The sequence below is a fragment of the Pelodiscus sinensis genome, chromosome 1, assembly GCF_049634645.1.
Source record: "Pelodiscus sinensis isolate JC-2024 chromosome 1, ASM4963464v1, whole genome shotgun sequence".
NCBI classification, from domain to species: Eukaryota; Metazoa; Chordata; order Testudines; family Trionychidae; genus Pelodiscus; species Pelodiscus sinensis.
In genome coordinates, this window is record NC_134711.1 from 233,924,059 (window position 1) to 233,950,365 (window position 26,307).

Below are 26,307 nucleotides of genomic sequence, written 5' to 3' on the forward strand. Positions count from 1 at the left end.
TCACCGCAGCCACGCTGAGGCCCGGTATTTGCCGCAGCCCATAGTTTGAGAAATGCTGTACTACACCATTTCAGAAAGGGCTGAGTACAGTTTACTCTTGTTTACACTTGCAGCTAATCTGTGCTGAGCTTGCACTCACTGTCAACAGTGAGCAATTTTTGTAACGTAGAAAAGGTTGCAGTCTCTTGATCAAGATTCTTAGTGCCAGTATTACAGACACAACACAGGTCTCCTGACTTCCAATCTTGTGCTTTACCCCAAAGACCGCTATTCACCAGCATGTTCCCCACCCACAACAATCAGCCCAGTGAGCTTTATCAGAAGCCACAGAAAGAACTTTGTAATGCAACCTGTCAAGCCAAGTAGCTTACAGAGCCTGTTACACCATCATTATAAATGTCTCCACTGCATCTGCAAATAGTGTTATTTGGTTTATCGCCCTCAGGTACTCACCCCCATTATTAGTCAAAGATGTTTGGTCTGCATATCTCAGAAATCAGATCTACACAGAAAGCAATTTAGGTGTGTAAAGGTTTCCAGAGATAGTTTTAACAGAAGCAGAGTAACAGGTGATTCATTCTTATTTATGAACTTTAACTCTCACAATTTGCAATTTTTGCATCGCTATTCCAAGTTCATCTGCTATCAATCATCCATCGGCCAGTAAGCAGAGGTTTAAACAAGGAAGAGGAAGAACTCCGTTCCCATAAAACCAGGACATTGAGAGCTGCCAAGTGACTCTGGCATGTAGGGGGGGGACACTGGCATCAGAAATCCTTACAACAAAATGCATACATAACATGCCAAAGAAAAGACCATAAACTCGAGGCTGTAGTGAGTAGAACTAGGCGAATTAACTCTGCCACATGAAGTTACTAAAATTGCTGCCTGCAATCTGTGGAAATTCTTTTGACTAGCATGTCATCTGTGTGAATACTTGACTAGCAGCCAAACAAAAGGGTATAATAGATGGTGTCTGAAACAACATTTTGAAATTATACTAACTACAATTTTGAACAGTAATAATAGTGCAATTATTTGCAGGCAGTCCATTTTAGAAAATGTCACTGATGGGTCACACAAATACAAAATCCAATCAATGAATGTACACAGAGACTTGACCTACTGTTCAGGACGTTAGCAAATTGGATTCACCCTTGTGCGTCACTAGCATTTAAGGTTGTTTTACACCATGATTTATATTACTTAGATTAAAGAGTTTGTAGATTTTAAGTCCAGGAGAGGAGGGATAATTACAATAATCTAGTCTAAGCTTCCGTATACAGGTTGTACCTCCCTAAACCAGGACTCTCTAGCCCACAGATGTTCCTGGACCAGAGAGCCCAGGGGCAGGAAGGCATATGTTCGGCAGGGGGCTCAGGCAACGCAGGGAGCGTAGCGCTAGACGGCTCAGGTGACGTGGGGAATCCCGCGATGTGGCCAGGAGCTCTGCAGCAGGGTCTGCGGTGGCGTAAGGAGCCACATGGCAGGGAGTCTGCCAGCATGGGGAGCTCCGGTGGCGCAGCCAGGAGTCTCGCGGCGCAGGGGGCTCAGGCAGCTCCAGTGGCACAGTCAGGAGCGCAGCAGGGGCTTAGGCAGCACAGGGAGCTCTGCAGTGTGGCAGAGGGCTCAAGCAGAGTCCCAGGGCTGAGGGGTCCAGCCAAGACCAGCAGCACAGTTGGCTGAAGGCAGGGGTGGCCAGCTGGGGCCAGAAGCAGAGTCAGCAGCTGCCTGAAAGGCTGGTGACAGGGGACCTCCCCAGTCCCAAAGGTGCTGGACCATGGAGGACCAACCTGTAATAGAATAAGCCACAGAATTTCATTTAGTGATTCCTGCACTTATCCCAAATTGTGGTTGAACTAGACTAGAGTACATCTCTCAGACACATCCTCTCTTGAGCAATGTAAAATTTATCACATGTGATGAAGCTCCTAATTCTACACAGTATATCCCGCACTTCTGGGTAGTGGCAGGCTGAGTATTCTCTTTCCCTATCTGGGGAAAATGGCAACTCCTAGTCTAATTGGCTCAATCAAATAGCTATCAGTCTAGCCCCTTCACTTCAAGGGCAAACTGTAATCTGATTTAGCCACTTTCCTCATCGTCATTAGAAGAAGGAAAGGAAGGGGGAAAAATCTTAGTCTCTGGTGACCTCTCTGGATGTGGAGGCAACCAGACAGGATTTCCTGACTCAGTCTCTCCCCTTCTAGTAGAGGTTTACTTCCCTTGGACTTCTGGGACCTGAAAGAGCTGCTCTCTAGGCACAGCTCTCCCTGACCCTCAGCACTGTAGGGTTTCTCTCTGGTACCTGACAGCGTCCCTACCATTCCTGCTTTCCAGCAGTGTGCCCTACTCCCACAGATCCTCAAGCGCTACTGAACTGACTGAAGGGGAGACTTTTAACAAGTTCTAGCCAATCCTTGATTGGCTCCAGATGTTGCAATCAACTACAGGCAGCATTTAGGGAGGCTTAGGGGGCTGTAGCCTCCCTCTGCCCCTGAATTTTATACTAGGGGTCTATTCACCTGAGTCCCAGATACAGCTCTTAACTGCAACACAATCAGAGTAGGATATGTGATGAATTTAGGAGCTGGGAGTTTATTTATAAACAGAGACAGGGTGATGAAGATAACAAAAGACCTGTCATTAAAGTAAATGAAGGGTCATTAGATGAATCGGAAAGCATCATCAGGTATTCTGGTCAAAAAAATAGTAAACAAGAGAGGGCTAACAGGGCAGTTTTGCCAGGAGTTCAGAGGTGGCGATTGAGAGGAGCTAGATACACTTAACCTTTTTTAAATTAAAACCAAAACCATCTGATTTTTAAAGATACAGATCATGAAGGAGTAAGTTCCAGGAGTAAAAAGAGAATGAAGGTAGAAGCCCAGCAATAGTGGTGGTGATACGGTTTATTGTACCTAATGTTGCATGTATGATTACCAGCCCTGTGGGCAGGTAGTGCATGTATACATTTGGTGCAAGGAGCTCCTAAGACTTCAGAGACCGTGTGCGGGCTTTGGAGACCAGTGTGGCTGAAATGGAGGAGCTAAGAAGGCAGATAGGTACACAGATGTGACTTTTCAGGACATAGTAGAATGGTAGTACCTCTAATCAGAAAGCCTCTGTATTGAGGCGGGTGAAAGTCTCAGGGAAGGAAGCAAAATGCAGGACAATGTAGCACTTTAAAGACTAACAAGATGGTTTATTAGATGATGAGCTTTCGTGGGCTAGACCCACTAAGGAGAACCTCCAACTAGAGAAGAGGGAAATCATTCCATATTTGGGACTCTCCTTGCAGATGATGTTGTGGTATCCTCTCACATTGAGAATACCTCTCTTGGGGAGGGTATTAGAGTTATTAGGAAAAGGTATTAGAGTTATTAGGCAGTAGTTATGGGGGATTCAATCATTAGAAACAAACAGCTGCATTTGTGATAACCAGGAGAAACATACTGTGCCTTGTCTGCTTGGTGTGAAGGTTGAGGATCTCTCAAGACATCTGGGTAAATGTGTGTGTGGAGCTGGGGAGGAGCTAGTGGTTGTGGTACATGTAGGTACCAATGACATAGGGAATGATGGAGAAAGGTCTTTACGCTGGGGAGCCTAGATAGGAAGGGTGCGCTTCACCTAAACCAAAATGTAACCAGATTGCTGGCACTTAAAATTAAAAAGGTCAGTTTAAAAGATAAATAAAAAGAGCAGTTTTTAAACTAAAGATCGGAGGAAAGTCGACAGGTGTGGAGGAGAACATGGATCAGATAAGGACATCTTTTAGGCACTATATGTGAAAGAAAGCAAAGAATCAACTGAAGTAAAAATCTTAAATGAACCAAATTGCACCACAGAATCTCTATGCTCTAATAAAAATATAGCGGTAAAGAAATATTACCAATCACCTAATAATAATGGTGACAGCGACTGTGAAATTCTAACGGAGGAGATTAAAGAAGCTATAAAAATAAAAAAAGCTCAGTAATAATGGGGTATTTCAACTATCCCCTCATATTAACTGGATACATGTCACCTCAGGATGTAATGCAGAGATAGTTTCTTGACACTTTAAATGGCTGCTTCTTGGAGCAGCTGGTTCTGGAACCCACAAGAGGAGAGGCAATTTGTGATTTAGTACCAAATGGAGCACAGGATGCAGTCCAAGAGGTGAATATAGCTTGACCCCTGAGAAATAGTAACCATAATAATTCAATTTAATATTTCTGGGGCAGGAAAAACATCAGAGCAGCCCAACACCATAGCATTAAATTTCAGAAAGGGGAACTACACAAAAATGAGGAGGTTAAACAGAAATTAAAAGGTACAATGGCAAAATTGATATCCCCGCAAGCTGGATGGAAACTTTTCAAGGACATCATAATAGAGGTTCAACTTAAATGTATATCCCAAATGTAAAAACATAGTGAGAAAACAACAAAGAGCCCTCATGGCTTTACAACCAAGAAACAGTGAGATAAAAAGGCATTGTTTAAAAAGTGGAAATTGGATCATAGCGAAGAAAATAAAAAGGAGCATATGAACTGTAAATTATAATTAGGAAGGCCAAAAAGGAACTTGAAGAACAGCTTAACAAAAACCACTAAGTAATACCAATTTTTAAAAATACATCGGGAAGCAGGAAGCCTTCTAAACAACAAATGGGCCACTGGATGACTGAGATGCGAAAGGAGCATTCAAGGAAGATATGGCCATTGCAGAGAAACCAAAATGCTTTGCATTGGTCTTCACATCTTAGCCATTCCTTTTAGATGACAAATCTGAGGAGCTGTCCCATATTGAGGTGTCATTATAGGTGGTTGTGGAACAAACTGATAAACAGTAATAAGCCACCAGCACCAAATGGTATTCACACAAGAGTTCTGAAAAAACTCAAATGTGAAATTGCTGAACTATTAACTGTAGTCTATACCCCATCATTAAAATCAGTTTCTGTTCCTAATGGCTAAATGTGATGTTAATTTTTGAAAAGGGCTCTAGAGGTTATGTTCGCAGTTACGGGCCAGGAAACCTAACTTCAGTACTTGGCAGAATGGCCTCAAAGAGAAGAGTCAGTAAAACCTCCTTCCATTAACTCACAAGTTGTGAAGAGGACTGTTACTGAGCAATTGATGACAGCATCAGGTCTAAGAATGGCAATGATTAATCCCCTCATGCCAGCTTCTTGGTATCTTCCTCCATACATCAATGAAAAGCTGGCTGATCATGCTTGTCCCTTTGGCACCAAATTCTCAAGGGATTCAGGTCACATGCTGTCTCTGCCAGCAGCTTTTCCACTGTCAGTGGCCACAAGAACCTTTTTTATTTCTTCTGTAGTATAGGAAGGGTTGTCGTCAGATGTTTAAAAAGAGCTTTTTGGTATGGTGCAATATTAAATCAGTTAAAAAAGGTTGTCTGGACTCTCTACATGGGTACCATGTTAATGTCAAAGGTCTATCATGTAATTGATGCTCTCAAGAATTCTGCTGAATAATTGCATTGAAGTCATTGCTCTACATGAAACTGATGCTGTAGATTAGGAGCAAACTGTAAGATATACATTTTATAACTACAAATGCACAGCCACTGCAAATGACAACATGAAGTATGGATTCAACATGTCTCAGTCCTGGAGGAATCCAAACCATGAGACTCTCTCTCACTGAAATTACAAATCAAACAACTGAGCACACCAAACATCTACAAACATCCAAACCTTGAACATCTGAAGCTTATGTTAGCTTTTCCTCACAATTGGGAACATTTCACTCCGCCAGATTGAATACTGAACACGATTGTGAGCTCTGTTTTCTGACAAAAGCCAAAAGCAGTGTTACTTTGAAATTTTCACGAACTGTGGCTGGAAACATTCTGTACAGCCATTGCCATCCTGTCTTTTTACAGGTCAGTTTTTGAGTTTGGCTGATTGAATCAACACAGTGCACTGGAACTTCTGCAAAGTGAACAGGGCTGCATGTACCACAGCAACTGAAGACGAGACAATGTATCAAGCCAATCCCAGAAAATGATGACCCCTTTGTTCACCATATTAAAGCTGTTGCAAAGACTATATTACATGCTGGCATGCCAGAGACAGATGTGCTTGCTCTCTGTAAGCTTGGAGCTGCTGAATCGACAGATCAACTGGAACTGACACTGCTGTTGCCTCACACTTTCTTTAACTCAAAACACCTCTGGTGACAAGTTGACTATATAGATGGTTCAGAAAGAGCTCTTTCTAAATATCTGACAAAGTCCTGCCTCTTCATTTCGGTTACTATCAATATCTTTCTTTCCTCCTCACTTTCATCACACCTCACACTAGAAGCAGCTACAGCATACAGACCTGCTTTAGATAAAACCAATGATGCAAGTCCCTTGGCCACATTTCCCTCTTCCAAAGTCTAAAAGACTGATTTTGGTCCAATCAGCTACTATACTCAGAGAAGTAGCCAATTAATCTGAGTTAAAACACAAAATGTCTGACATTTACTCAGTTGAACTGCATTTGGTTGCTGCACCTTTTTTTGAATATGAATATTGTGGTGAGCAGCAGTATGTATGCCCTTTCAGGCTGTACAGGCTGCCCCCGACTTGCAATGCGATCGGCTCTGGAGATAGCGTCACAAGTCAGGGGCATCATAACTTGAGCCCGCATTTACGACAGGCATCATAAGCTGTTGTAAATGCGGGGCCAAGACATAAGTCTGGGGATTTCGGCCCCTTCCACACTTACAGAAAAGATCGTAAGTGCAGGGGGGTCGGAAATCGGGCACCTGTAAAGCGGAGGCCTTTTGTATAGGGAAAGAGAACAACTGCAAAAAGATCAAAATTTTGAAATTTCACATAATCAACAGTATCAACTGCAATGAGAAAGTCAAATCAGGCAACATGTGTACTTTTACAGATTGTAAAGCAGGGGTGGGGAACCTCAGGCTGGGGGGGCCAAATGCGGCCCCCGCCTTGCCTGGATCCAACCCCCAAGATTCAGGAGCCCTCCAGCATTGGGAAGCCCGCACTGGCACTTCAGCACTCCTCCCACCCCACTGCAGGTCTGGATCACACAAAATCTGGCAGGCTGGACCCCTGTAGGCTCTGGTGTGAGGGGAATGTAGGGAGTGTCTTTCTCTTCCTCAGATAGGGACCACATCAGTGAGGGGGTTTGTTTTGCTTCCCACTTGTGTGCGGCCCCCAACTGATTTTTCTGTGGGTCAATGGCCCCCGACCCAAAAAAGGCTCCCCACCACTGCTGTAAAGCCTGAAAAAGACCACTGTCATCCTCTTGTTTGACCTTTTACATAACATTAGCCAGCCATATTAATCCCTGAATTAATTCTGGTTTGATTTACAGCATCTGTTAAAAATCCAATATTGATTTAAAAACTGCTTGATGAAGAATGCACCACAACTCTTGATAAGTAGTTCCAAATGTCATATAGAGCCCTATGTTCGGTGCACTGCTTACTCAACACTGAGATTTAAGAGTATCATGCTCTACGGACTGAGTTGGCTGAGCATCTTTGAGCTAACTGGGTTCCAATGTTGAGTATGGCAGAGCCATATAAATGCTTTCAGAAAAGCTTTTGATCTGAGTCAACCTTCCCTCCTGTACCGGGATTAATAACTAAGATGGCCAATTGCCTGCTCTATGGAGAGACCATGTCTGCTATAGCATAGCACCCACTTGGCATGTGACCCACCTATCCCGTCTTTGGAAGTTAAATTAATTTTAATTGCTAACAATTTTAATTGGTAGTTTTCAGTTTTTTAGATGTAGTTTTGACTGGACACATCATTCATAATGATTCCTCTCTGGAAACCTAATGTGAAGTATAACCTATTGGCAAGTAATTTATTGTCGCCTGATGAGACCTTATTTTCCCCCATTATAATCAGGAGAACAGTAATTAAAACAATCACTTATATAATTTAATTGGGTTCAGATAGTATATAAATTCTGAACCATTCTTCACACAGTCTAACAGAATTTTGCTTAGCATAATATTAAGGGTGTAAGGTAAGTATTCGTGAACTTCACCTCAGTACTTTTATGCTGAATATTAGGAAAAAACATAACAGTCATTTCTAGACACTGTGAGGTGGTCTCAGGAGAAGCAATGGAAGATTTCTCAGAGGAAACACTGAAAAATTAGACTAGAATAAAACAGCGGAAAATATACTGCAGAGATGTGCACCTTCCATCTGTAATTTCAATAACAACTGAATAATTACACTCAGTGGTACTAGTTACAATGTAGATCTAATAGCAATTTAATCAACAATTTTCATTATCCTTAAACTTTATATCTAGACTACCTATGAATGCTGAAACCAACTCAATTTGTGCATAAAAACAAAAATGGCATCACAAAACACACTGCATAAAAAACCCTGTTCACAATATATTTTAAATCCATGTTCTTTAATCTTTATTTTGTAAAGTTGCAGATACCAAACTGCTCAAGATAGTTAAGACCAAATCAGACTGTGAAGAGATTCAAAAAGGTATAAATCTAAGTGTTGGGCAACCACCAAACGACAAACAAAATTTAAATATAAGTAATGCATATTGGAAAAAATAATCCCAACTATACATACAATATAATGGGGACTAATTTAGCTACAACAACTCAACTATTGTGGATAGTTCTCTGAAAACATCCACTCAGTGTGCAGCGGCAGTCAAAAAAGCAAATAGAAGGTTAGGAACCATTAAAAAAGGGATAGAGAATGAGACAGAGAATATCTTAATGCCTCTATATAAAACCATGGGGCGCCCACATCTTGAATACCACGTGCAAATGTGGTCACCTCATATCAAAGGAGATACATTGGCACTGGAAAAGATTCAGAAAAGGACAACATAAATGATTAGAGGTTTGGAACGGGTCCCATAGGAAGAGAGATTAAAAAGACTTGGACTTTTCCGCTTAGAAAAAAAGGAGACTAAGGGAGGATATGATATATGTCTGTAAAAATCATGACTGGAGTGGAAAAAATGAATGGAAAAGTTATTTACTTATTTTCATAAGAACTAGGGGTCACCAAATGAAATTAATAAGAAGCAGGTTTAAACCAAACAAGAGGAAGCGTTCCTTCAGTCAGCACAGAGTCAACCTGTGGAACTCTTTGCCAGAGGATGTTGTGAAGACTAGGACTTTAATCGAGTTCAAAAGAGAGCTAGATAGATTCATGGAGGTTAGGTCCATCAATGGTTATTAGCCAGGATTGGTAGGAATGGTGTCCTTAGCCTCGGTTTCTCTGGAAATGGAGGACAGGAGAGGGATCATATGATGATTATCTGTTGTGTTCCCTTCCCTCTGGGGCATCTGGTATTGGCCACTGTCGGCAGACAGGATACTAGGCTAGAATAAGGATGTTAAGTATCAGGTAACTGACTAATCGAATAGTTGATGCATTTTGCATTGACTATTCAATTAGTCGATAGGGCACTTCAAAGGCAAAAGCGCTGCATGGAGCCCAGGATCAGAGGGGGTGTTCCCAGCTGATCCCGGGCTCTACCTGGCGCTTTTGCCTTTGAAATGCAGCAAGGAGCCTGAAGCCGGGCTCCCCGCCCGTGTTTCAAAGCGGCAGCGCAACACAGAGCCTGGGGTCAGCTGGGGAGCCCAGATGATCCTGGGCTCCACCCAGCGCTACCACTTCGAGATGCTGCGTGCAGCCTGGGGACACCTCAGCTGGCCCCAACCTGTGCATGACTTTTCTAAGCAGCAGTGCCGCGTGGACCGTGGTGTCTGACCGAGTATGGCCGTTCTTAGCTTCTTCGGGAAGTCAGGAATACAGAAATTATTATTTGTAATTACAGAATGGAGGTATTCTGAGGCAATTTGGAAGCTACCAGTTCACATAATGTAAGGGAAGACTGGATAATTACTTATTAACATTGCATTTGTGGAAATAGAGTTTTAATCTGGACACCCACAAAAGTAATACTGCTCAGACAATTAAAAAGAGCCAAAAGCAGATATGACAAAGGGTATGAAAATGTGGGTTTAAAAAGGAAGGAGATAAATAATCTAGACAATTATAAGATCTGAAATAATACTTCAGGTCAAACAGCAGTAGAATTTATTTTTAATTGTAAAAAGAAGAAATTAGACCTCACAACTAGGAGCTAGCAAAGCTTTAGCTCACAAAGGACCTCATGAATCTCCTGAGGGAGACTCCAGTCCCAGTGATAGCTAGAAGCAGTATTTAACCCAGAAAGAGGCACAAGAAGTTGGTCCAAAACTTTAAAACATACTACCATACATAGGCCTATTATATTAATAAGCAGTAACACTTTGCAGATTGGGCCATAGGACTGCAGTGCTACATGTATATTACAGTATGTACAGTGTATTTCCAGATAATTTAGCGTGTTATAAGGGCAAGAAGTCATAGCAGGATAAAAGTTGCCCACAGGGGCTACCATCTACACTGCTGTTTTTTTCCCCCAGCAGAAGATAGGCAAATCGCACTCTCACTTGCCTACCTTCTGCTGATCCTTTTTGTGGAAGAGGTTTTGCTGCTAAAAAGCAGACGGGGCCATTTGTCAGAAAAAGCCCTTTTTGCGCAAGACTCTGTAAGCCTCATTTTTTGAGGAATAAGGGATCTTGTGCAAAAGCTTTTTTCTGACAAATGGCTTCATCTGCCTGGGGCTTTTTAGCAGCAAAACCTCTTCCACAAAAAGGATCGGCTGAAGGTAGGCAAATGAGAGCATAATTTGAATACCTTCTGCCGCAAAAAAACCAGCAGTGTAGACGTAGCCAGACAGATAGAACAGTAATCAAATCCCATCACAGCACACCATCATGGAAAGGACTGTTGTGAGGAACTGAAGATAATAAGAAAACACACCTGTCACTTCAACTGATACTGCTGTTTTTATTTCATATTTTACAAAGGAAACTTGTGAATCGAAGCAGACAAGATCCTTTATATTTATTCTCTTTTCTGATTTATAAATTGACTGGATTATATTGCACCATATATTTTAGGATGGTGAATCACATTCATAAGTCAAAGTGGCAAGAATACTTTTACTATCTTTAAGTCACAGCCTATGGCTACGTCTACACTGGCATGATTTTCCGGAAATGCTTAAAACAGAACAGTTTTCCGTTATAAGTATTTCCGGAAAAAGAGCGTCTACATTGGCAGGATGCTTTTCTGGAAAAGCCCTTTTTCCGGAAAAGCGTCCATGGCCAATGTAGACGCGCTTTTCCGGAAAAAAGCCCCGATCGCCATTTTCGCGATCGGGGCTTTTTTTTTGCAGAAAACACTACTGTGTTGTCTACACTGGCCCTTTTCCAGAACAGTTTTCCGGAAAAAGGACTTTTGCCCGAGCAGGAGCAGCATAGTTTTTCTGGAAAAGCAGCTGATTTCTTACAGTAGATCGTCAGTGCTTTTCCGGAAATTCAAGGGGCCAGTGTAGACAGCTCGCAGCTTATTCCGGAAAAGAAGCTGCTTTTCCAGAATAAATGGCCCAGTGTAGACACAGCCTATATGTTTTAAAATATTAATTTATTCATTTAAAGGTCTTGAAGTATTTTGTATAATGCATTGAAACTAAAATTAGATTCTCTGCAACCTTCATATAAAAATGCTAAACAACTAAAAACAAAACAAAATGAAGATTAAATGCTGTCAAATATCAGAGGGGTAGCCGTGTTAGTCTGAATCTGCAAAAGTGGCGAGGAGTCCTGTGGCACCTTATAGACTAACTGCAGTGTAGGACCATAAGCTTTCGTGGGCAAAGACCCAGTTTGTCAAATGCATGACGAAAGCTTATGCTCCTACACTGCAGTTAGTCTATAAAGTGTCACAGGACTCCTCCCCGCTTTTTCATTAAATGCTGTGATTCATTAAAGGGCTCCATGCATTACAAATTAAAGGGCACAATATAGCTTTTCAGCTTTAAACATTATTTGAATACGGACTAAATCAGAATTCATTCACATAAAAATTAATATTGATTACTGACAAGTTACATCCTTAGTCAGAGTCTTCCATTATAACAGTGGTCCCCAACGCGGTGCCCGTGGGTGCCATGGCGCCCGCCAGGGGATTTCTGTGCGCCCGCTGAAACATCTGGGCTGGCCCCGTCCCCGGCACGCGGCACATGCATGGTGCCAGCTCCAGGCGCGGGACACATGGGCGGCCCCAGCCCCGGCCCCAGGGCACATGTGCGGTGCCAGCCTGGGGTGTGTGGCTCGTGGGCGGCCCCAGGCGCGCGGCCCATGCGCGGTGCCGGCCCAGGGTGCGTTGCCGGCCCCTACCCCGGGTGCGCGGCCCATGCGCAGTGCCGACCCTGGATGCATGGCTCATGGGTGGCCCTGCCCCCGGGCACACGGCGCATGCGTGGCCCCGCCCCCGTGTGCCCGGCATGTGAGTGGCTCTGCCCCCGGGCGCCCGGCAGCCACGCAACGTTGGGGACCACTGCATTATAAAAAGGTAAGCTGTACTGTTAACTTTTAAAATTCATCTTTATCCTCATGTTAAATTACTGATCTAATTTATTTGAAATTATTGTGAAACACTCAACCTTGCAAATCTTTCCTACAGCCTATAATTATGGCAGCACATTTTTAAACCTTTTAAAAAGGGAATTTAAAATGTTGTCTGTATCATCCCAATACTGGGTAACTTGTTGATTTAGATTTCAAGTATGTTCATCTAAATCTAAGGTATGTTGCTCCAAATCATCATTTAAGTTCTGATTTGGCAAAGCACTTAAACAAATGGTTAACGTGAAGCCTGGAGTAGAATACTGAAGCCAAATGGGACTTCAGCACATGCCTGAGTGCTCTACTGATTCAGGGCCCAAACAAGGATAGGGAGTTCAGTTTAATCAGTGCTTAAATACTATTTGCTTTACTAAAAGATGTAATGAGCTCAGTAAAAAGCCTAAAACATGTTTTCTTGAAGAATATTGCTCACTTGAATCACCACAACAGATGGGAGCAATAAAATGGGAAGGTTATTCACCTGGTGCAGTAACTGGAGTTCTTCAAGATGGTTGTCCCTGTGGGTGTTCCACCTTAGGTGTCTACATGACTGGCTTTGTAATCTCCTAAGGTAGAGCACCCACAGGGACACTCCTCAAAAAAGAAGGGAAGGTTACTCATCTGGTGCAGTAACTGGAGTTCAAGATGGCTGTCACTGTGGGTGCTCCACCACCCACTCTTCCTCCTCTCTGCTTCAGTTCGGAGTTGTCTGTGTCAGGGTCAGAGAAGGAACTGAAGGGATGGTTGGCTGCGCACGTGGAACTGTCGGCTGTGCAACATTTGAAACAGCTATTCCATATTCGCAGTCAATTATCCCCCTTCAGGTAAGTCCTCGACTGTGGCCTGAACCTCCATGGAGAGACTGAAGAATTGGAGCCATGAAGCCCGCCTAATCACAACTGCGGATGTGATGGATTTCACCGCTGTGTCTGTGGAGTCTAGTGTAGCCTATAGTGCCATTCTAGAAATTAAGACACCCTCGTTGAGATTTGATTTAAATTGTTCCCTCTTGTCATCAGGAAGAAATGGAATACAGGTTAACTGATCAAATATGTTTTGGGTGTATTTTGCCAGTAGGGATATAATAATGTAGTCAATGAACCAATTAAACAAAACTTATCAGTTAATGCTATAGACTACATGTACCTCCCACCCCTCCTGGCCAGTACATTTTTTAGCAGGCTGGCCAGCAGCCCGGCTCAGTCCTGGCTTACGATGGATCTAGGACCTAGCCCTGCTGCAGCTCTACATTTAAAACATTAGGAGCTAAGCAGGCAATCAGCTTGGCTCAGTTCAGGCTCGCACTGGGTCCAGGAACTCAGACTCCCGCCGGACAGTGGTGGCTACTGCCATCCTGTGCTGCTGCCTCTATCAGGCAACCAATCCACAAGGGGAGCTGTTTTTTAAACTGGCCCTTCTTGCAAACCAGCTCCCACATGGCACCCCACGCTGCTGTCTCTGATACAAAAGCAGCTGCACACAGTGGCAGGGGGCTCCACAAGACGGGGGCTGGAGTGTACTGGCTGCCGGTCCCACCTCCGGGGCCTACAGAATAGTGGAGTAAGTGATAGGAATTCATGAGTTTACTCAACTATTCAATTAACCAATATTTAACATCCCTAGCCAGAAGTGTTGAATAATTTAAAATTCTAAGCTGCAGGCTGGCTGACAAGTAGGCCTTTCTGCCCATCAAGTTCAATCTCTTCCAGTCCCTGTCATAAGGGCTTGTATGGGGTGTTTGCTGTCTGCCTTGCTCATTAACGGAATCCACTATCAGGAAATTTGGGGTGGAGTGGGTGAATAAAAAGTCATGATTTGGTCATCGGGAGATGAAGATGATAGGTGCATGGGGGAGGGGAAATCAGGTATGTGGACATCAACCTCCTTATCTCCCTCACAGCTGGAATGAGCAGGTGACTGAGCCGTGGATGCTTGAGATCTAGGTGCTAGAGAAGACTGCTGTGTCCAGTGAGCTGCCAATGGGTCCCGGGAGGGACAACTGGGAGAGATGGACGGTGGAAGCCACTGTGGAGGTTGTTTGGGTAAGATTATGTGGGGAGTGTCTTGGGGTATGCACCTGGTTAGGCTCATCATCATCATCATCATCCCTGGATAATGGAGGAGCTGAGGTTGCCCGAATGGATGACAAGCTGAACTGTGATGTATCTGGGTCAGTGCGAAATAAATGATCGGCACCAAGGAGATCATGAGCTTCACACTCGTAATGAATACTTGCAGTACCGATGCAGGAGGCAGCAGCGTGGGTACCGGTGCAATTTGTGGCAGTGGAGCCGGCTATTTAGAGTGAGTTGGCACCGGCTGTTGTGTGCACCATTGGTGCTGGTTGTTTGGATGGTGCTGATGGTACTGTGAGTGTTGGCGCTTGGTGCTGAGGCCGGTACCAACAGTGTCTTGGTCAGTGCCAATGAAGAGGGCTTCTGCTTGGCCTTGGTCAGTGCCTTGGAAGAGGATTGAGCCTTCTCCTTAGAATCTCAGCCCTTGTCGGTATCAGACCCACTGGCTGCTTGTTTTTCCAGTGCCTTGGTGTGGCCGGTGCAAAGGCAACCTTCTTCTGAAGAGAGTACTTCAAGAGGGAAATTGGTCCCTGAGGAAGAGAGAGACCTCTTTTTGGGCACTTGAGCCCTGTCAGAGTCTTTGGGGCTCAACCTTGCAGGAGCCACTCTCTCAGATGCCCTGAGAGGAGATGGTTGCCTGGGTGGCATAGTGTGCTCTGCATCTGAAACAAGGCAAATTGTTTTCTCAGGGAACATCATTTTTAACTAGAGCTCCCCGGTTTTTCTAGTTCCAGATGTTGGTTTCTGGCAGTAGGGGCACTCACTCAGCAGGTGAGTGCTCCTCACCTAGGCAGTGGACACACTGGGAGTGCCTATCTGAAATAGGAATGGACAGCTGGCAAGTTATACACCTCTTAAAACCAGGCAAGCCAGGCATGTCCCTGTAAAGAAGAAACAGTTGCTGGAAGACCAGCACTGTGGAACAATAACCAAGTTCTGCTAAGGCAAAACACTGATAACTGAATAAGAAACACTGCTAACTATTATCAAATGTTAACACTAACATACACTTAAAGGCGACTGCTGAGCTGCAACTGAAGTTGGCAGCGGTATAGAAGGAACTAAAGGGATGGTTGGCTGTGCATGCAGAATGGCAGTTTCAAATATAATGCACCAGCAGTTCTGCGTGCACAGCTGACCATGGGCACTGCTACCTAAAATCTGATTGGAAGTGCAGTGGCGCTCAGACACCTAAGATGGAGCACCCACAGGGACACTATGCGAAGGAGGATGACAGGTTAAAGCAGATTTTGCAATTTCAAGAATTCCCCTATTCAAAACATTCTATATCTCACTTCACCGTCAACATGTACATTTATTCCCTCCAGTTTTGGTAAGAATTTGTACTTACAAGTTGAACAAGCCCAGTGAATGTGAACCAAATACCTGCTTCATGTAGGCATAACACATTGTTTCTGCAACCCTCTTTCCTTCATCGTAGCAGGCCCTAGGTCCTATGGGATTCACATGGCCCCAGTAATCTTCATTTTGAGGGTGAACCTCAGGATCTAAGGAGAGAAACAAAACTTAAATGCATTTCTTTCTAGTAATAGGAAAAGGGAATTTTATATAGGGCTCTTTTCATATAACTTATTTTATTATACAGAGTGTTAAACAATATTCCTGCAAACTATGCATCTAATTTTTAAACATTAAACTCCAACATCTTTCACTAATAATCTCATCAAATAGAACCCCAAAGGAGTAATTAAGGACAATATGAAGCCCTATAATCTCCAATTGAGCATATTAAGCAAAGCTTCAACTGTCACTTTTGCCTCTTTGCTGGATGTGTCTCCTCATAAGAACCATTACTCATGGCAGACTGAGTTGAATGTTTGTCTGGGAATGGATCTTAAAGATGGAATTATTCTGGATGCACAAACAAGATTCTGATCTCATAACCTATAATCTCTTATTAAATTATTTAGAGTTCATTGCCAATAACTATTTAGTTTGTACAAGGAGCTGAGAAATGTTGGCATTAAAAAAAGGGGGGGAGGGGAGAGAATAAGACAGGAAGTGGAGATCCAGAAATACCATAAAGAGTCTCTTAAGTTAAACATTGTAAAAACAGATTCTTGCTAGCATGTCCAGAAATAAATTCTCTTTTTTTTACAACACTATGACTAGCATTCCAGACTGGATGAAAGGCATCTCCCCTCCCCCAGAAGAAATTTTTTTTTAAACAGATACTATTTATATTGAGTATTAAACACACTTTAGATTGCCTTCCCCTAGCTTCCTCTGGTGACCTGTGAAAAGTTACCCATTTATCGTAGAATGCTTAGCACTGCTCAGCAGCAAAAGGAATAACCAAGGAAGTAAAACAGGAACACTACAGATCAATTTGTATTTGATGATCAAAATAAGAATTGTGATCAAAACAGGATCACTAGTTATGCCCAGGTCTCTCTAGACTCATTACCTATCCAAATTAAATGATTTCTGCTTTCAGTCTTATTGTTCTATAGGGGTAATGTGCTTGTTTATGTATGCACAGACTGAAAGCTACAATTCTGCTCATGACACATTGCTTTTCGGATCCTACTGTTCTGGGACAATGTCAGAAGAGCCCTGCAAGAGAAGAGATCACCATAGACCTTGATGCTTTCACTGTTTAATATAAAAGGTCCTGAGTTTTACAAACCAATATGCAATTCATTCATTTTAAATAGCCAGAAGGCAGAGATCTAGATATGCTACAGGTGAGGTATAGCCCTGCAAACTAAAATGGTCTGGGCGCCTTGTTCTCTAAGCCTGATGTCTGAGGTCAGCAAGTGGTAGGAAAAGTTTTTTTTTCCAGTCAAGTTTTATTGACTTTAAAAATGAATATTAGTAATATCTGAAAGATAGTGTTCAAACTGTATTAATCATTCCTCTCTAGAGCTGGCTAGGAAGACAGTGAGACTAAACCATACTTCTTTGGAAGAAATCTGGTCCATTTCAAATTTTCTATAAGTTTTCAAGAAAACATTCTGGGACATCACATGTACTGAAAATAAATAGTTGCACTGATACTGCTCGTAGGAACATTTTTTCCCCCAATGTTGTCTGATTACAAACTTTTTATAAAAAAAAATGTTAACACTACCAAATAATGTCTTATAATTAGAACGCCTCCTCTGCCAGGAGTTACAGCTTTGCCTTTATCATTTTATAATTTTTTTATGTTTTTTAAAAATGACAGTATAAAAATAAATTTTGCATTGCTTTTACAGCTCCAAACACAGGTTCTCACTGATTAAAACTTTCCTCTATGGCCAAACAATGGGATTTTTTTTTTAAATAATCTCACTCAAGGCAGATACTATGTCAAATATACTAAGTTAGAATTTCTAGAGCACATCAAAAGATAATGGTTCATGAATCTTTGTATATTATAAACTAAAGCAGGAGTTTCAAAAATCCAAGTAATTTATGAGAAAACACGCCATTGCAAGTCAATGAAACTGTGATTCTAATAATTTCATTGCTTTTGAAATTAAGACCACAGCATGGACTACTTTCCCCTTTCCTCCTCAAGTTCCAAGCCCAGTTCCATACCACCCCTGCTTCAACCCTACAGCTTGATAAAGAAAAATTATAATTGGGGTGAGATGAAAAATATACATAACTATTTTATTGCAACCCCCATTTATCTGTGCTGTGATTTTCTCCTCTATGGGTTTAAAGTTTCTATATATTTCCAAATTCCTACTGTTATCCTGCTGCCCCACTGCTGTATTTTTTCTAGGCCACTGAGTTTTAGTTCTGTTCCTCTTTGTGTTTGCTACCACTCTATTTAAGAGTTTCTCAGATTCTATCATGGTTAAATTTCATGTCAAATGGAACATCTGACAGTGAAGAGAAATCAGGTATTTTAGCTGAACATAAAAGCCTGTGGAAACCCTAAGAGGACCTTGGTCTGTGTTCAAGTAATAGTGCAGCTTTAATTCATTCAGACACTTCAAGACTCTGATGGAAGCAAATCTGCCAATCACCTGGAAGCATGTAACAGAACAGAGTTTGAGAATCTCTCTAGGCAATGGAAACAGCTAAAGGACATTTTCAAGGGGTTTGTTTATCTTGGTAAGAACTCAAAAACAATAAATCTTTTCCATTTACTTAAACTTACTATATGAAGGCAGTAGATCCCTTTGCCTGACTGGATTTTAAACATAACAAAGTTGGACAATTTGTTTTCTTTAAGTTTTCCCTGAAGCAGTTGTGTTGCTATGGAGAGATGCTGCTCCGGAACTGGTATGTTTGGTCTGCCTGCACCAATGTTCCATCTTCTGAAGAATATGGTTTCTGTTCAGTTAGGAAGTGCCTCCCGGGCCAATGCTTTCCCCCGTAGGAACTGACCCTTGAATAATAGACTGGGAGAAGGCAAGAGTATGTGACTAGGACAGTCATGCCATTTGCAGAGACTGCCTAGTCAACAGTGGAATTCTTGCTTATGATACTTGTGGTGTCTGCCTACAGTTATTCCATCCAAAAAGTAAATGGGAGGGAAATAAAAAAGCACATCTCATACTTTTTTCTAGAGGAAGAAGAGGGTAGGGACTTTTTAATGAAAAGATATTTAGAGTGCTCTGCTACTACTAACATCATGTTGCCTGATGTGTGAGCTAGATCTGTTTAATGTTGAAAATGTCTAATAACTGGCAACCCATCTATACTAATGCTCCCAATAATGCCAGTACTAGTGGAGTAGAATGTTCATAACACATGGAGATTTTAGAAAGTTTTTGTAGCACTGACAAGTCCAGTCATGGTCCTTGATGGTACCAAAGATCATTTTGCTGCATCTGCACTAGTTAAATAATTCTCAACAATATTTAAAGAGTGGAAGGCAGGAAGTAACCATGGACTCATTGCTAATAGTGATGTTGCCAGTATGCCATTTTCCAACAGAGACAGACCTTTATTTTGAATGTTCTTACGGAGCAAGGCCTGTGACTTATTTACTTCTTGTTCAAGCATTGAGTATAACACTGCTGCTGATGCCTCACCATAATCATCCAGTTTCCAAACAGTACGGGGAACCGGAGTCAAACCTGCTGCCCTTTCTCCTCCAATGCATTCTCCCTATGGCCTCTGAAGTCTAAGAGTTCAGCGTTTAGAAAGTTCCACTGAGAAACACACACAGCATTTAGGGCCTGATTTTCATTTTACACTTGGGCTGCTTTACTCGATCCTGGCAGTTCTAAGGGGTCTTAAAATGAAGGTTATGGTCTTCATTTTAAACAGTGAGATGATGTCTAACAAGTCTAAGGGTTGACAACAATGTGAATACGTGATGCTGTCATGCACCATCCACAGCAACTATTGTAAATTCTCCTTTATTAGTCATACCGTAGGTACTCCAGCTATGTTCATGTCTTACCTCCATACACCTCAGAGGTGGAGGCCAACAGAAGCCGTGCTCCAACACGTTTTGCTAATCCTAAACAATGAGGAAAAAAGTAATGGTGAATTTTAGAAAATACAAGAGACTTTTAGTCACATTAATTGCTTTATTATTTTGTTTATAGAGGAAGAGAATGCAGAGGTTCCTTCATCAGTTTCTTTCAGATTTAATCTTTTTTCTTCCAAGTCAACAGTATCCAACTTCAAGAAAGCAGCTTTTCTGCAGCTATTCGTATCATACTGCTGGCCAACTGTCAGATCTTAAGTACGCTTGTTTCATGGATTGAAAATTACACTGAACTTTTTTCCACAGATCACAAAGTCAGAAGGGAAATTTGTGATCTAGTCTGGCCTCCTACACAACACCAGGCCATAGGACTTCCTCGAATTAATTCCTGTTTGAACTAAAAATGAACTTTTAAGACAACAACCAATCTTGATTTAGAAATTGCCAATGATGGAGAATATACTACGACCTTGTAAGTTGCTCTCGTGGATAATCATCCTTTGATTAAGAATGTCTATAGTAAATATGGGATTGAGACAAAAGGAAAGCATTACTAGCCTGAAGGAGTGATTACAGTAAACTTCAGATAATCCGGCACCTAAGGGGTGCCGGATTATCAGATATGCCGGACTATAGGAAGGGGGGGCTATGAGGGTTCTGGGGAGGAGTGGGGGGGCGGATGTGCCCCTCAGCGCTGCGGGATCAACCCGGCAGCACCCCAGCTGCTCTGCCTCAGACTTTCCCAAGTCAGCTGCTGCTGAAACTGACCAGCGGCTGACTCCGGAACCCGGGGGCATAGCATGCTCTGCCCCGGGCTTCCCGGAGTCAGCTGCTGGTCAGTTTCAGCAGTAGCTGACTCTGGGAATTCTGAGGCAAAGTAGCTGGGGTGCTGCTGGATTGGTCCCCTAGTGCCGCACCTCAGCACTGCAGGACCAACCCGGCAGCACCCCAGCTGCTCTGCCTCTGGCTTCCCCTAGTCAGCCGCTGGTCAGTTTCAGCAGTGGCTGAATCGGAGTAGCCGGGGGCAAAGCAGCTCCAATTGTCCGGCTGCCCGGAGCACTTCCGGGTTCCAGATGGTGCTGGACCATCAGGAGTGCCGGACCACTAGAGTTTTACTGTATTTTCCAGTCTGATATTCTGTGAACAACAGGGCTAAACACATTACTAGGAAGCTGGGTAAGAGCTAAGTTGAGCTAGCTGGCTTATGAGAAAAATGTGTTATATTTCCCATGTAAATACATTAGACTTTTGCAGCTCCTCTTGAAATGGAAAGCAGCAGGTCTGATTCTGCCCAGGGTAAGGAGAGGCTTTTCATTGCTCTGCTGGCGCAATGACCCTCCAGATGGAAGAGTTAGTGTCAGAAATCGCTCCCCTGTCTAGGGGGACAATGTGATGGTACAGGACTGCCATAGTACCTTTTAAGTTGCCTTCTTCCCTGAACTATGTCCAGTGCAGCATTTCCTGGTTGGGAAAAGAAGTGGAGCTAGAAGGTTCCCAAGTTTTAGCAATCCTAGGCACCACTAGCAACCAGTGCAGGCTAGAGCAGAGATGACTGGATTGAGACAAGGATACGAAGGGGTGGATAACAAAAGGCTTGAAGCCACTTTGCTGCTTCCATACACCATAACAGCTGTACTAAATACAAATTAATATAGCTGAAAATTTGTCCCTGAAACTGGATAGGACAACAATCAGCACAGGGTTCTTGGACTTGACCTGGGGAAGACTGTCACGATGGGAGGTACCTACTCTGTGAAGCTATTTAAATCCTATACACTTCAACACTCATACTGAAATGCAGTCATCTGTCACTGAACACAGAGATTCTCCATAGTCACTGAGGCAACAGCAGCCTTTCCCCACAAGTTGCACTCTGGTTGTCTGCCTGATTTATATAATTGCTCCATAGATATTGCTAAATAACTGAGCCATGAATATAGAAATCCTTGTACTCTGGTTGGCTCCTATACTCAACATTTTCATGCTGTTTGCAAGTGATCTCAGCTGAAATACTGAAATATCACCATGAAGAGGTAAAATATCCTAGAAGAAATGGAAGGATACTCACTTGTGCAGTAACTGGAGTTCTTCTGGTTGTCCCTGTGGGTGTTCCACCTTATGTGCTTCAGCGCCGCTGAGCCTGCGATTGGAGATTTGTGACAGCAGTGCCCCCTGGCCAGCCATGCACACAAGGAGCCGGTGTGTGTTCTGAGGAGGCTATTGTACATGTGCAGACACTCTCTCTCCCCTCAGTTCCTTCTCTGACCTGGACCAATTCTATTCCAAAGCAGAGGGGAGAAGGGTGAGTGGTGGAGCACTCACATGGACAACCATCTTGAAGAACTCCAGTTACTGCACAGGTAACTTTCCCTTCTTCGAGGAGTGTCCAGGTGGGTGCTCCACCTTAGGTGATAAAGCAGTATTCGTAGTAGGAGGTGAGAGCTTCTGTTGTGAGCTTGTGACACCAAAATACTGTTTGGCCAAATCTTATTTCTACCTCAGCAAAGTTCTGGATTGCATAATGCTGTATGAAGGTATGTGTTGAAACCCATGTGACGACCCTGCATGTGTTCTGTGAACACACCCTGTGGGAATGCCATTGTGGTTGCCATGGACCTTGTTGAGTAAAGCTGCACGGTGGGTGGGAGTTCTCTCTATGCCGGGGCATATGCTAGTTTAATGCAACTGGATATCCAGTTCGATGGTCTTTGTTCATTTCATCGTAGGGAATGCCCATATCAAAACAATTGGGGAGTTCTTCGGAATTATTTTGTTCATTGTAGGTAGAAGGCAAGTGTCCTCCGGATATCCAGGGTACAGAGAGCCGCTTCTTTGTCATTATGCAGCTTCGGGAAGAAGACCGGTAAGTATATAGGTTCATAACAGTGGAATGAGGTGAGTACTTTTGGGAGGAATTTGGGGTGAGTCCATAGAGTTACCTTGTCCTTTTGAAATATTGTGTATGGAGGGGGGGGGGGGGGAAGGGGAAGCTGCCATTAAGGCTGCTATTTCACCAACTCATCTGGCAGAGGTGATCGCTACAAGGAAGGTCACCTTCACTGATAGGTGGAGTAGCGAACAGGTTGCGAGAGGCTTGAAAGGTTTACCCGTAAGGGCTTTTAGCACTAGGTTCACGTCTCACACCGGGATCGGGTGCCTGCCTGGAGGAAACATGTTGTGGAGACCCCATATAAAACATTTGACAGAATGGTGTGTGAATATCGAGTGTCCTTGTACGGGGGGCATGAAGAGCGGATCTGGAGGCAAGGTGTACACCCTTATGGAGCTCAGGGATAGGCCTGCATTGTGCAGTTCTAATAGGTACTGTAAAATCTGTGAGATTCCCATGTGGGCAGGTTCATAGGTGTTGGCTGCACATCAGGCCGTGAACCTTCTCCGTTTTTGGACATATGTCTTTCTTTTTGTAGGTCTTCTGGAATTTGTGAGGATGAGCTGCACTGCTTCCGGGAATGTTTTTTCCATGGTGCTTAGCCAATTAGCATACAAGTGTGGATGGATAGACGGGAAATCTAGCCGTTTTGCTGTGTGAGCAGAGATGTGACTGGTGGGAACCGATGTGGTGGCTGGTCAGTCATCTGTAGCAGGTATGGGTACCATGTTTGTCTGGGCAAGTTGGATGCTATTAGTATCATTCTTGCTCTGTCCTGTGTCATCTTGAGGATCACCCATTGTAAGAAGGAAAATGGTGGAAATGAACATGCGAGGTGTGCCCTCCAATGTATACTGAAGGCATCCTCCAGGGAGCCCACTCTGGAGCAGTATAGTGGGCAACGAGCATTTGTGTGTGGAAAACAGGTCCACCTCTGAAAATCCCCATTTTTTGGGAAAAAAAAATTATCATTGATTGGTTTATCTCCCACTCACGGTTCTGTGGGAATTGTCTCCTTAGGTTGTGTGCTAGTGTGTTGTTTTTGACTGGGAGGTAAGTTGCAATCAGGTATATGTTCCGTGGGATACACCATTCCCAGGGGCGAATAGCCTCCTGGCATCGCTGGTGTGAGCGTGTTCCTCCCTGTCTGTTGATGTAATACATTATGGTGATGTTGTCTGACAGGATTTGGACTGATCTGAATTGGGCAAGAAAGTGCCTGCTAAGTATTTCTTACTGCTCTTAGTTCTACAAAGTTTGTGGCACTTGGTTTTGTCATGTGTCCACTGACCCTGCACGAGCTTGTGATGCAGATGTGCCTCCCCACCAACCCAGAAGCAAGGCATCTGTCATTGTGATTGATGGTGGATTGCGCTGAACGTGACTCCTCTGCATACCTTATCGTGTAATGTTTACCATGTGGGGGAGCATTTTATCTTGCTCGGCATGGTGAGGCATTTGCTCAATGGGTGGATCCGTGGCTGGTAGGTTGTGCGTAGCTAAGCCTGTAAATGTCTCATACGTAGTCGAGCATGGGGTACTACCAACGTGGCTGCAGCCACCTGTCCCAGTATTTGTAGGTATAGTCATGCTGTTATGATTGGACTGGTCTGTGCTGTTATCAGGACCTCTGTGGTGTGGTAAGTACACTCTGGCCTTTGTGCAGTCTAGATATGCCCCTTTGAATTCCAGGGTTTGAGCTAGAGTCAAAGTGCACTTTGCAGTGTTTATCTGGAGCCCGAGAGTGTTGAAGAGTGATCTGACTATTGAGACAGCGTGGTGTGGGTTCTACTGTGTGTGGCTCGTTACTAGACAGTCATCTAGGTACAGAAATAACAAAATACTGCTTGTGTGTAAATGTGTGGCTACTACTGCCAGTAATTTTGAGAATACTCTTGGGGCTGTCAAAAGTCCAAATGGTAGTATTCTGTACTGAAAGTGTCTGTCTTTTCTTGTAAAATGGAGGAACCGCCTGTGTGCTTGATGTATTGATATTTGGAAATAAACATCCTGGAGGTTGAGGGTAGACAACTATGCTCCTTTTTCCAAGGTGGCTGGAGTGACCATCTTGACTTTCTGGTATCTGACAAAACAGTTCAACTTTCAGAGGTCCAAGATAGGTCTCCAGCCACCCAACTTTTTGGTGGTGGGGAAACAGAGTAAAACCCTGTGTCCCTGTGTTGTTTTGGTACTACTTCTATGACGCCAAGACTTAGGAGATGTTCCGCCTCTTGTACTTCTTGTGAGAAGGATCCCTGAAAAAGACTGGCAAGGAGGGTGGGGCGGGAGGATGGCTAGGAATGGGATGCAGTATCCTGTTTTCACAATTTCCAACACCCACTTGTCGGCAGTAATGGCCGACTGGGCTGGATAAAAGTTGGCTGGTCTATTGCCAAATGCTGTGGATAATGTGGATTGCTGCTTTAGAAATTTTGGCAGGAGTTGCCATTGCTGATTTTGTTTTTGTGACTTAGGGGAGGAGTGTCACAATAAGAGTGGCAGTTTGGATACCACGTCTCATTGTCACTGAATAGAGGCAACTGAATTGGCTGGCGTGGCTGAAAAAGTGCATCTTGAGGTGTTAGAATCATAGAATAATAGGACTGGAAGGGACCTCAAGAGGTCATCGAGTCCAGCCCCCCGCCCTCAAGGCAGGACCAAGCTCCACCTACACCATCCCTGACAGATGTCTATCTAACCTGTTCTTAAATATCTCCAGAGAGGGAGATTCCACCACCTCCCTTGGCAATTTATTCCAATATTTGACCACCCTGACAGTTAGGAATTTTTTCCTAATGTCCAATCTAAACCTCCCCTGCTGCACTTTAAGCCCATTACTCCTTGTCCTGTCCTCAGAAACCAAGAGGAACAAATTTTCTCCTTCCTCCTTGTGACACCCTTTTAGATATTTGAAAACCGCTATCATGTCCCCCCTTAATCTTCTTTTTTCCAAACTAAACAAGCCCAGTTCATGAAGCCTGGCTTCATAGGTCATGTTCTCTAGACCTTTAATCATTCTTGTCGCTCTTCTCTGTACCCTTTCCAATTTCTCCACATCTTTCTTGAAATGTGGCGCCCAGAACTGGACACAGTACTCCAGCTGAGGCCTAACTAGTGCAGAGTAGAGCGGCAGAATGACTTCACGAGTTTTGCTTACAACACACCTGTTGATACAACCTAGAATCATATTTGCTTTTTTGGCAACAGCATCACACTGTTGACTCATATTCAACTTGTGGTCCACTATGACCCCTAGATCCCTTTCTGCCATGCTCCTTCCTAGACAGTCGCTTCCCATCTTGTATGTATGGAACTGATTGTTCCTTCCTAAGTGGAGCACTTTGCATTTCTCTTTATTAAACCTCATCCTGTTTACCTCTGACCATTTCTCTAACTTGCTAAGGTCATTTTGAATTATGTCCCTATCCTCCAAAGAAGTCGCAACCC

The 26,307-nt window shown here is 43.4% G+C and overlaps 1 protein-coding gene across 3 annotated transcripts in view; it reads right to left on the reverse strand.

The window, feature by feature from the left end:
* UXS1 (UDP-glucuronate decarboxylase 1) overlaps nucleotides 1–26,307 on the reverse strand; it is a 119,727-nt gene that overhangs the window by 23,560 nt on the left and 69,860 nt on the right. For all 3 annotated transcript variants that reach the window (XM_025180385.2, XM_075917766.1, XM_075917782.1), the window contains 2 exons: nucleotides 19,941–20,000; nucleotides 15,956–16,077 (listed from right to left, as the gene is read on the reverse strand). In XM_025180385.2, the coding sequence (XP_025036170.1) occupies nucleotides 15,956–16,077; nucleotides 19,941–20,000 (182 nt within the window). The remainder of the gene's footprint in view (nucleotides 1–15,955; nucleotides 16,078–19,940; nucleotides 20,001–26,307) is intronic.